Source organism: Garra rufa, chromosome 1, assembly GCF_049309525.1.
Source record: "Garra rufa chromosome 1, GarRuf1.0, whole genome shotgun sequence".
Classification (NCBI taxonomy): Eukaryota; Metazoa; Chordata; class Actinopteri; order Cypriniformes; family Cyprinidae; genus Garra; species Garra rufa.
The window spans coordinates 98,418,326-98,431,303 of NC_133361.1; the positions used below are offsets into that span (position 1 = coordinate 98,418,326).

Genomic DNA, 12,978 nt, shown 5'->3' on the forward strand with positions numbered 1-12,978 from the left:
AAAAGGTGCCCCATCAGATAACCATTTAAGTAATGTGCCCATCAAAACGTCATTTCCATATAATATCTGCCTAATGTAAGTGTCTTCTCTGGGCACCGCTTTGTCCATTGTGCGTTTTTATGGCTTTGTACTGCGCCGTGCGCCCGCAATATCTTCAACTTGTCTCGAACTTGCATTGTGGTGCGCTGGATATTTAGCTTTGTGAGTCCAGCAGCGATGTATTTTATCACGTCTTTGTTTCTGCAGACGCCGTCAAACTGGCGTTGTATATTGTCATTGGCCCAAATACATAGAAGAGCCCTGTATTAGTAATACAGTGAAATGCGCATCGTACCGCAGACACACTCCGCCTTTCACTTTGACCACGCCCCGGCTGGCCCGCGTTGGCCCAAGGTTTTCGTCGGGCCGAAAAACCCGGGCCATTGGCCCTGAGGAAGCACCGACGAGGCACGATCAGGCCCCGGAAGTGACAGTGGAAACGCGACTGGCTCTGGCACGCACTAGCACGCCCACTTTTGGCCCGACAGTGGAAAAACGGCTAGTGAATTGCAGTTTAAGCCACTTCCGTGTTGGTTTCAATTGAGAGAGCGGGAGGTTGCAGCTTGAAGACGCTGCAGGCAGTGGCGTGAAGTAAAATTCAAAGGGTTTCCAGTGATCAGGGAACAATGAATACTGTGTAGGGACCATGTCAGTTGGAACACAGTTCATGCACAGCGTTCAATTCTAATGAGCTGATTATCAGTCAGGTGTGTTATCTAAGAGAGACATGCAAAATATGCAGAGCAGGCGGAGCGTGAGGACTGGAATTGAGAACCGCTGGCTTAGGGCATATAGGATTTAGTTGTGTGTTAGTTTTGACACTTTACATGTTTGAATGTTTTGATGTCTGCTGTTTTGTGTCTTTAAACTGGGGTTAACTTTTACTTGTCTTTTTTCACTTTAGACCTGATGGCACTGAAAGAGGAGAGTCAAGTACTAAATGAAATGGAAGAGAAAGATTATGATTTCATAGATGGAGAAAAATCTTTTAGTTGTTCACAGACTGAAACGACTTCCTCAAGAAAAAAGACTCGAAAGAAAGGAAGAAGTTATTTTGCCTGCCAACAGTGTGGAAAGTGTTTCAGTCAAAGAGGAAGTATTAAAAGACACATGAGAGTTCACACCGAAGAGAAACCTTATGCCTGCGAACAATGTGGAAAGCATTTCGGTCTTAGAAAAAGTCTTAAATGGCATTTTATGATTCACACTGGAGAGAAGCCTTACGTCTGCCAACAGTGTGGAAAGGGTTTTACTCGATCTGGAAAGCTGAAAGTCCACATGAGAGTTCACACTGGAGAGAAACCTTATGTCTGCGAACAGTGTGGAAAGAGTTTCAGTCTTAGAAAAAATCTTAAAAGGCATTTTATGATTCACACTGGAGAGAAGCCTAACACATGCCAGCAGTGTGGAAAGAGTTTCACTCAACCTGGACACCTGAGAGTCCACATGAGAATTCACACTGGAGAGAAGCCTTACGTCTGCCAACAGTGTGGAAAGAGTTTCACTCAACTTGGGCACCTGGGAGTCCACATGAGAGTTCACACTGGAGAGAAGCCTTATGTCTGCCAACAGTGTGGAAAGGGTTTTACTCGATCTGGAAAGCTGAAAGTCCACATGAGAATTCACACCGGAGAGAAGCCTTATGTCTGCGAACAGTGTGGAATGCATTTCAATCATAGGCTGAATCTTGAAAGACATGTTTCAATTCACACTGGAGAAAAGCCTTTCATATGCCAACAGTGTGGTAAGAGTTACACTCAAAATGGAAGCCTTACCAGACACATGAGAATTCACGAACACCCTTATGAGTGTGATCAGTGTGGAAAGAGTTTTGATCAACATGAAAACTTTGAAGTCCATAAGAGAGCTCATGAAGAGAGTCCTTACTCATGCTCTGAGTGTGGAAAGAGTTTCAGTCAAAAACAGCTCTTTGAAGACCACATGAGAATTCACTCTGGAGAGCAACCCTACACATGCCCTCAGTGCGGAAAGGGGTTTAATTATAAGCATCACCTTCAAGACCACATAAGAGTTCACACTGGAGAGAAGCCTTTCACCTGCAAACAATGTGGAAGAAGTTTCAACCGAAAAGGAACTCTTAACAGACACATGAGAGTTCACTCTGGAGAAAAGTCAGCTAGATGTGATCACTCCTTTACGAAAATTAACAATGTTTTTTTCGTAGCAACCATGGTTTAACTATGGTTTTAGTATTAAACCATTTTAACTATAAAATAAACCATGGTTCTACCACAGTCACCATAGTAAAACTATAGTTTTTGAAGTAAAACCATAGTAACTCCAAAATAAACCATGGTTTTACTACAGTAATTGTAGTTAAGCCATGTTTTTTTTTATAGTAAAACAATAGTAACTACAAAAGAACTATGGTTTTACCACAGTATCGACAGTGAAACAATAGCAATGATGAAATGAACCATCTGTAGCATAACTGTTAAAATTAAAAAAATGATTTACTATAATATGTGTGCTTATACTTTTTACCCGGAAGAAATAAATAAGCATGATTTTGTAAAGGAAAAAAATGAATACATACATATAAAATAATGGCTTAAGCTGCTCTTCCTCTTTCACATCCGAATTATTTTGCTTCCTGGGGATTGAGTTGGTTTTGTAGACCCATCTCCTTAATTTCCCAAACATACAAAAAAATTAATAAACAGTGATACTTTGCCAGAAGCACATAACACACTCAACACTTCTTCAAACACTTTCTTGTGAAGACCTTATCCCTCTTTATATGGAGCCAAATAAACCAAAATGTCACATCTGTCCATTGAATAAAAAAAAAACCCATCATACTATGTTTATCATAAAGAACAGGCTTTTTTATTATTAAACCACTATGCTTTTTTTTTTTTTTTTTTGTTCTGTTATTTTTACGATGTTTTTGCAACCTGGTCATTTGGCAATACATATACATAATTAACATAAGCAATAACAATATGTATACAGTTGTAAGTCCACATGAAGTGCCACGTCTCCTATAGATCACAGCACCTCCCAAGAACAATAAAATATATCCACAAATGTCTGCTGGGAGTGTTTCTGTGTCTGTGTTAGTTATTTATTTTTGTGGCTCAACCTTTTTGAGGACAAATTTTTCAAGTGAACGTGCCATGGCTTTCACACCAAAGCAAACACACTGTGTGTAAATAAAGACATTTATAGCCACATTTGTGGATTAAAAATTGCAGAAGAAACACTAGATGAGAAGCAGACAGTGGACAACTACATCCTCCAGAGGCTAACACAGCATTGGTCAGGTCAACATTTACCATTTATTAGACTTTTCAGGTGTATTTGAGGCTGTCATGTCGATTGAAAATCCTGAGGAGGCAGCTGAAATGGGCAACAACAAATATCATTGTTCAGGGATACTGGATATTCTGATGAAATAGTCTAGGCCAATTTTTCCACTCTGATCAGGGATAATTCCTTGAGATTTGAAGTAATACAATAACAGGGAGTCTGTTGACATGACAATGACCTACAGAAAACATATGCCACAAATTGTTTTCTTAAAACTGGTCCTGTTTGTCAAAGACAAAATCCTATTAAAAAAGTGCACCCTCTGAAACAGTCATTCAAAGAATGTATGCATCATTACAAGGCAGGTACAGGAAGCACATTCTGCAACACAACCTTCCAGACAGAATGATACAGAACCGTTTCAATGTGGAAAAATAAAGTTTGGAGGACCTTGAAGAAAAATGAGCCAAGAAGAACATGTGACCGAAAAGACAAGAAAACAAAGTGCTTTCAAACCCACAAGTTCTACCTTCTAAAGAAAAATGGAGTATTAGGGTCATTAATAAAATCTTAAAACAAAATGATTTTTATCATTACATACATTATTAAAAGCTGATAAAATGCAATTAGTATTTCTATTATTAACAGAGAAGTCAACTGTTACACACTGCTTTATATCCTTGATTTCATTTTGTGTATGTAATGCAGGCCTCGCAAAATCGCTTGCCCGAAGCCCCGGGACTACAGTGTTTTTCAGTCGGGCTACCAAAATAGTTAGCTGGACTGCCGACAGACAATCTCTCCTGCAGGTCCTTAAAAACTCCTCAATTAGGTTGTATCAAATTAAAGGCCATAAAAAGTTTCATGTATGTTAAATAGTATAAGAAAATACTTAATTATAATTTAGGAGGTCTTACAGTTGGGGACGGAAAGACGAGAATCGCGATAGGGCTGGATTAAACTTCAAAAGGCAATGATTTCATTGAATATGCATGCTGCACGTTTCAAAGTCAAAGCGCTGCACTGATGTCTTTATATGAACGTCTCTGAAGGGAACAGACTGTCCTCAGAAACGTGTCGTTGGCATTTTCATTTCACCTCTGATAAAACTGCGTTAAATGCTGCTTTGTGTTCAGCCGTTCCTATGGAAACCGTAATATTTCAGCACTCCTAAAGCGCCCCCTCATGACAGAAAATTAATTTTATTTCCACATTTTTTCAGTTCTTTATGGTCAAATTATTGCAATAATCGACCTGCGTTTTTATGCAGCAAACACAGAGTTGTAAATGTGAAAGATGTTAATATGCCTTCTAAAAATCTAAACAATTAAGAAAAAATATAATAAATTATAAACTCGATTTATTCCTTTTAATGGTGTAAAGGTTGACATTCCATTGTATGAGATTTTTTTTTTGTGAACCTGTATCTGATTTATAAATCATGCCATTTTATGCCTTAATATTCTACCGTCTACAATCTTACAATACAATACATCAGGGGCCACAGATATTTTCAGTAGTGACCACACAGAGTTTAATATAACGCTGTTATTTATTACTGTGTTTAATAGAAAGAAGAAAATCTTTACACAACAATTTTTAATCTAAATGAATAGGTAAAAATTTTTTTTAATCTTCTAAACATTAAAATGGTCTTTTATGTTCGGTTTCTTTCTCAGAACTGCTTCACAGCATTGGCTGCTAGAAGACTCTGTAATGATACCTATATCAGCAAGGAATGTGTCACAATATACAGTACAATATTGCTGTACTGATGTTTTGAGCACAGGCCTATTTAGGGAGTCCCTTTTAATGTGATAAATATATTACTAATTCTGTTGTTTGAGTCCTTCGAATAATGCATTATTGGTCTTATTAATGACATTGTTACTTGTTACATAAGTAACTGAATGTCAACAATGAGGTGATGGACCCGAGGGGCTCTTTAATGCCTAGTTCCAGGTGCCCTTTTTTATACTTTGAGCACCTGCCCCTTTAAAGGTCACTGCACGGCCCTGGGGAACATTTATGAATTCATGAGTACGGTTTATAAACTGAGGAAACGAATTGCAAAACCGTATCCATGGATTAACCATTTTTCTTCTACAGGGGACGTTAGGGGCTCCATACTGTATAAATGCTTTGAAACTACTTACTTGGAAAAAAACATACAAATCATTCTTGTTATATTAATCCAAAAATGATTTGAATTGCCCTAATACTGGGTGGAAAAGGGTACTGTCAACTTCAAACAAAGTTAATACAAATTTTATTACTTTGTAAGCAACACAGCTAGTGCAGAGGAGAAGCAGGAATGTAAGAAATAAATGGATGCTGTTTCCATAATTTTAGTATAATTGGGTTTTATACAAACATAAAAATTTAAAACTATAGCTATATTTAAATATGGACAATTTTTTTTCTGAAATGAAGTAGCCTTCTGCTGTTAGCCCATATGTTGTGTTTAACACTAATATGAAATGTAATAAATTTTTTTCAGTCAGAGATATTACTCATGTGATAGATAACTGTTATAATCTCATTTTAGCACAGGCTGTTATACTTAATCCTTTACATAATAATGTAATCCTTTACAGTCATAAATCTTTAATTTTTTCAATTTTATTTAATAATAGTTCAATCTCTCTGCAAACTCAAATTTAATTTAAAAAAAATCGTAAGTTTTTCCAGTCCTGTAATTTGAAAACCGAGATAATGGAATGTATCCAAATGTATTGGATATAAAATTAGATAATTAGTATCAATAGCTTTGGACTTTTGACAGATCTGCAGTTCATCCTACGTACTAGGTACAGTATTATATGTTGTATAATGTAAAGTTATATTTTATTTTTTAGCAAACAAGAATTTTATTTTGGTCTGGAGATGTGACGTCATAAGGCTGCGGCGCGCTCCTGCCTCTGGGATTCAAACGGAGAAAGGTGTGTGCTTTTAACAACTGAAAGTGTTTAAATCAAGACAACTCGTTCAGAGAATTGCATATAAAACTGTGAAATTAATTGTAATGCTTTATTTAGTGACACTGTACTCCCTAAATAGTGAATATTTATTCTTAACGAATTCGGTCACTATAGTATGTTTTTCAATACTTAGAAAGTCAGTGAAGCCCAGCAAATGTTTCATTACCAACATTCTCTAAAACATCATATTCTGTGTTCACCAGAACAAAGTAACTAATACAGGTGTAGAACAACGGTTAAGGTGAGAAAATGATAACAGAAATTAAATTTTTAGGTGAACTTTCCCTTTAGTATGACATGTTTTTAAATTTTTAGACATTTTTCTGGGTATATAATGTCTTATACCATTGCTGCTGTCTTCGAATCTGCTTGGTTTTCTGGTTGGCCAGTTATTGCCAGTGCCGCTTACTACAGAGGAATTCTCATTTTTCAGCATTTTTTTCCACCTTAATGCCTGTCGAAATCATCTAGGGATGAAATGTTAATGGAATTAGAAAATCAAAATGTCATCAGTTTATTTCACTAATAATCTGAAAATATCCTGCCATAATTTGTGTCACAAGGAGGAGTCAGAGACGTTCAGATCCATTCGCAGCATTTATTTAACAGACGTGGTCAAACAGACAGGGTCAAAATATCGGCAAACAGTAACCTCAAAGACAATCCAGAGAGTAATCCGTAACACAGGCGGGGGGGTCGAAATCCAGAAGGGCAGTCCAAAGTGACAAAGAAAACAAATAAGACAAACAAAACAAACCAGGAATAAACTAAGGAAACAACACGGCCAGGGAGTCTGGAAACATGGAAAACGCTTAGAATAACAACCATAGGGAATGATAAGACTTCCCAAGGTGGCTGTGTGTGTGAGTGGCTTAAATGCAGTCAGAGTGATGAGGTGCAGCTGTGAGAACTAATCAGAGCAGTGAGAAACAAGGGCCAGGTGAATGCAGAGATTAGTGCAGTGGCTTATGGGGAATGAAGTCCATGAAGTGTGGTGCAAGAGTTTATGATGACAGGGAAGACCAGATACATGACAATTTGAACTTCACCAGTTTTGGCAAAAACACGGATATTTCGTGTGGTCCATGTCTCTTTTTTTTACCCATTTTGTCTAATTGTTCGGGGGCAAGTAACAATATTGTTGCTGAAATTTGTAAGGAAAGTCAAAAGTTAACTGTTGCCTAATCAGGAAAATTTCAACTTTCAAGATTATATTATTTCTGTGGGTTGGACTTGTAAAAGGTTATACCTCATCATCTTCAAATGTCCAGCACTCTGCTATAATTCCAACCAATGATTCTTCTAAAAATTCTACAATATAGTAGGGATGTAACGGTATTGTAAATACCGTCGTACCGCAATAGCAAATTTTTTCGATACTACCGTGGTCGCATGACTCGATAAAACCATAGTTCTTCTAAGAAAAGTTTGCTCAGGCGAATGGAGCGAACGGGAGGTAGCGGGAACTACAATTCCCATCAGCCCAGGTGTGGCCGTCATCCTTTGCGGTCTGTTGCCCGCCCCCCTTGAACGTCAAGTTCATTTTATTTTCGATATAGCGCCAGATCACAATAGAAGTCATTTAAGGTTATCTTTCCTATAGAACAGGTCTATACATTGTTCTTTTATTAAACAAACTAAATTGCCTTATGTTATTTATCTTATTTACACGAAGGCATGTCATTTCTGTCTCTACACTGTCACGCGTTTACAATGTCTCCTCCGCGAAAACACGGACTGGATCGCGGACTCCATTCATAAAAACCGAATTAACTAACGTTATAGCGCGAAATGCCACGGAATTTGTCGATTATTGGATTAATAAATCAAAAGTTGGTCTGTCACTTAATTCAAATCGCGATATGGACTAGTGTCTGTGAAAACTGAAATGGAGAAAGACCGTTTTAATATGAATACTGCATGTTCCGTTTGCCTCTGTCTGTATAAATGGAGAAGACACGTTTTTTTTTTTTTTTTTTTTTTTTTTTTTTTTTACAACACTCATACTGAAGCACGCGTGATGCTCCCGCTAATTTTTGGCCTTTGTATCTCACATGAACAGATAACTCAGTCTCCAAAGCTGCTGTGAGTGTCACTTTTACCGTTTCATTTGAGAAAACTAGCATCATATCATACTACGGTATACACACAGAAACTTCATGGCAACCTGTCAAAATAAAAGTATGGTTTAACATGTAACAGAACAATATTAGTCTTGTATTACTTTTGTACAGTATAATGTAGGTGTGTATATATTCCTATTTAAATAATTTACATAAAACAATATATATGATAAAAAATAAATATTACAACAAGATTAACCACTTAATTGTAGAACAAAAATACTACAATTATTATTTAAACGTTTTAAACTGAATATAATTTTTCTTCCATGTATTGATTTTAACAGTAAACCTGTTTGTTTGCCAAAAATTAAAAGGGTAAAAATAAATGTCTATTCTTTCATTTGATTATCAGAAAAATAAAAACACACAAGAATTTCTAAAAAAAAAAAAAAAAAAAAGCAAAAGATTGTGGAGCCCTATTGTTCAAAATGTTAAAACAGAGTTTTGGACTTATTTTTCCACTGAAATGAATGTTTTCGTTACTACACAAAGTAGGCTAAAGTACTGCGAAAAAAAAGTAACGTGGTTACATGGTTTAATAATTTTTTGTTATTAAAATTGAAAAATTGAAGTTCCTGTTTCAAAGATTACAGATAGATGGCTAATTTGTATGCGATTGATATGTTCAGTGTTCATGTAAACTGTTTAATAAACACTTCTGGCACTTTTTTCGAGTCTCTTCATTAGTTTTGTTTTTCCTGTAAATGATTCAATAAATACCGTACCGTGACATTCATACCGAGGTATTACCGTACCGTGAAGTTTTGATACCATTACATCCCTACAATATAGTACATGCTGAGGAAAAGAAAAGCAATGTTAATTTGTTGAAAATGTCACCTACTGCACAGTTCTTCTAGAATATATATGTGACCCTGGACCACAAAACCAGTCATAAGTATAACAGGTATATTTGTAGCAATAGCCAAAAAAACATTCAATGGGTCAAAATGATAAAGTAAAGCACGTGTTCCATTGAGAGATTTTACTACATTTTGGACAACTCTTAAGACAATTTTATCAATATTAAGATTTTTTTTTTCAACCTCATCCCAGATTACACACATGTATGTGCATATAAATCTCACATTATCAATGTCAGAAATTCACTGTTGATGCAAGATGGTCATGAATGTTACTGTGTCCCCATGATTGATTTTGATTGCTTTCTTCTCGACTTTCTCTCTAGGGATCCATCTCATTGATGCTTGTTTTTTGTTGTAATTGTATACTCCCACAAGAAAGGAGTGGCATGGCTCGATGAACATTGGTAGAGGATTGTGATAAACCCTGCAAAGAACTTTTCCATCTTTCTCTATTTCATTTGTGATCTCGCAGCCGTTCTCATTCAGCAAGAAGGCGTTGTCTTTGGTACTTGTAGTTTTTCTCTCTCTGTCTTTTTCAAGAGGACATGACTGCCTTTCCTCTATTCTCTTGGCGACCTGTCTCAAAGTGTCTTTTCCACTTTGCACCATCCTCTTCATGGTGTACAGATATGATTCAAACTTGAATGCGCTGCAGTTGTCAAGCCCATTAAATTGCGCAGCGTAATCAGTGATGTGGAGCATAAAGTGGATGTTGTACACTATAAACTCCTCTCCATTAAGCGCTCGTCCTTTACAGACAAAGTAGTGCAGCAGGTTTCTCGCATACTCCGAATGGCTCTTGGCTAGTGTTGGTGAAACCAGCAAGCACATGGCCACACTGAAAGCCAGAAAATGTTGGTACAGGTCATCCTCAAGGATTCATTTCAGCACCAGCTTGCCTATGTACAGCATAAATTGTCGAAATTCTGTAGTCTTCCACCTCCATCTTACCCAGGCGTCGAGGTGTGCGAGAGAAGAGGGATGGAATTTATTTTTTGATTTGTAGAAGCCTATTGCTTACTTCTAGTTTTTGAGTGCTGGAGAGCCTCACTCCTCTCACTTTACTGGTCCAACTAAGCAGCATCTTTTTCATCACCCCCAGACATGATTGATGCATTTAATCAGTGGGGAAGCTCTTGACCATATCAATGGACAGCTGGGCCAGTGGTGTGCTGTCTTTGTGATGTTCGGGCTGAACTTGACTTCTGAAGGATACATCTGTTCTTGGAGTAAGGTTTTCGGTGTCCTGAAAGGTCACTCTGTTAAACCATTCACCCTTTTGGTCACACTTGTCACAGCCGTAATATCCAGAGTATAGCTTAGTGCCCCAGACAAAAGCCTTCGCTGGAGCATCGCAGACGATGCAGAGAACATTTATGCTATGTTTTTTACCTTTGCATTGAATGCCGCTAGACAGGAGGACTTCGAGGTCTGCTACAAAATCCTCTAGAAAATGACGATCATTTGGCCGGTTGTTTCCACAAGTTCACTGCATGAAAAAGGGGGTTTTCGTCAGTAAACGACACTGTGAATTGTCGCAGAAGTTTCAGGTTAACGGCTGTCCACAGGAATGTGGAGTTAGCACAGATAATTGTCGGGAACTGCCAAATATTGATGTGGAAGGTCCCCCCCCCCCCCCCCATGATTCATGTCACCTTGGCCTGGGTGAAGCTTTTATATGTAAATGATTACTGAAGCTTTACAAAGGCAAACCAGGGGAAGGGGGGTGGCTTGAGACTCTCTTATCTAGAGTTTGCTTACCTGTTTCTTTGTCTTATACTGTGTCCCAACTACACATAATGCCCCGACATGCAATACAATTATATTTTTCATGTTACACAGTTTTTAAACACATATCATTTAATCCTGATATCTTAATCCTTAAATAAATAAATACATAAATATCTTAATCCTGTAAATAAAGCTGTAAGGGTGTACTTTAAGTCTAACTATTACTAGAAAACATTTCGGTAAACAGCTAAAATATCAAAATCTGCTTATTTTATAGACCAAACTGTATTTAAAAGTAGTTTGTACAAATGTGGATTTTCCTTATTTTAGCTTTTTACCTAAATGTATACACACAAATGTTAATATCCCCTATAAAAAAAATCTATCTATCTATCTATCTATCTATCTATCTATCTATCTATCTATCTCTCTCTCTCTCTCTCTCTCTCTATATATATATATATACACGCACGCACACATATATAGATGAAATATAGAGAAAATATAGTTGTTGGTATATTGATATTTTCGATCTAGACAAATATAACAACAACTATATTTTCTTTTCAGTAATGAAAGCCAATTCGGGCAAAGCAAATTAAAGAACAAAAAAATACTTTTATTGCACGCAATTTACAAATAATAAAGCAAATGATCACTTAAAAAAAAATTAGAACATTCCAGACCTCAACCACTGTTACGGCATGACTATAGTAACTTTTTCTGTTGTTTTACATAATTGCATCGTGGATGTATTTGACACACATCGTCCAGCAATGCGCTCAACAGGGAGAAATGATGCTGGGTATTGTATTCGCCATTGTAAGCAGCGAATAAAATCTAAACGGCGACGTAAAAATGAAAGCAGAAAGCAAATTACAAAAAAGCAGAACGTCTTCATCTAAATGTTTTGGATTCCGCGCTTTGATTCATGACCTCGTCTGTGATAGGACAAATCGACCACGTCACGTTCATGAACTCGTCTGTGATTGGACAAATCGGCCATGGGACCGTGCCCTAGAACCGGATTGGCCGAGACGCGTCACATTCGCGTGGATGTAACCAGGAAGCGCCCGGAGAACTTTAAACAGTTGACGCACTAAAAACATGTCTTGCAAGAAGAAGAAGAAGAAGAAACATGTCTTGTATTTCTGGAAAATGGACCTCTCCAAACCAAAAAGAAAAAGAAAAGGACAGCGTCGTTATTGTGAACACTGTGACAACGAACTGTTCAGTCTATGGAAGATCGACTGACTCAACTTGAGTCAAACGGCTGCTCGACATAGTGAATGAAGAGGAAGAGGCGGCTGCACAATCCTGAAATCGCGGTAAGTTTGAATCCTTCTTCATTCAAATTAAATTCACTGCTTTCATTGTAATGATCAGTTTTGTAACAAATAGTTTTTTATTGTATTTTGTAGGAGGCAGTCCGTCGGCTACACAACTCTGAGGCAAACTGTAGGCGTTATGACCTGGAACAACGGTACAGATAAAAGATATTATCTATCATGCATTTTGAAATTTCTGAAGCAAGACATGTTGTTTTAACTCAGTACTTTTTGCCTCCACAGATTAAGCTAACCATATAATGAGACTGTTAGCTAATATTTAGTGGGAGCATTGTCCATAAGCCAGGAATTACGCACTGAAGGCCTAGATAGTAATGACTTTGTTGGTAAGAACTTTTCACTGTTATTTAATTTTTACATTTTGTTGTCACCACAATTGTTAATTATTTGTGTACTTATGCTGGGCTGATTTTTGTTTTTAACAAACCCATTCACTTGTTTCTAGTTGCCTGCAAGACATATTATGAGACTGCACAGAAATTTCGGGCCGCAGCTAATAAGACCTCAGACCTAAGTCGCCAGAGGAGGAAGCGGGTAAGAGAGATTAGAATAAAATTCGAATTAATGGAAAAGGCTTTAATAATTTTCCATTAGTATGAATTGTAATGCTGTA

General features: G+C 37.2%; 1 protein-coding gene and 1 long non-coding RNA gene across 2 annotated transcripts in view; both read left to right on the top strand.

Annotated features, from left to right (window-relative positions):
* Positions 1-954: 954 nt before the first annotated feature.
* Positions 955-12,978, top strand: part of LOC141340600 (uncharacterized) — a 363,155-nt gene continuing 351,131 nt past the window's right edge. Inside the window, exons 1-2 of the mRNA XM_073845638.1 lie at positions 955-1,676; positions 1,920-2,171. Coding sequence (XP_073701739.1) covers positions 985-1,676; positions 1,920-2,171 — 944 coding nt within the window. The 5' untranslated portion in view covers positions 955-984. The remainder of the gene's footprint in view (positions 1,677-1,919; positions 2,172-12,978) is intronic.
* On the top strand, positions 12,157-12,676 carry LOC141340955 (uncharacterized). The gene is made up of 3 exons (XR_012356611.1): positions 12,157-12,344; positions 12,438-12,499; positions 12,588-12,676. It is a non-coding gene; the product is annotated as an uncharacterized lncRNA (long non-coding RNA).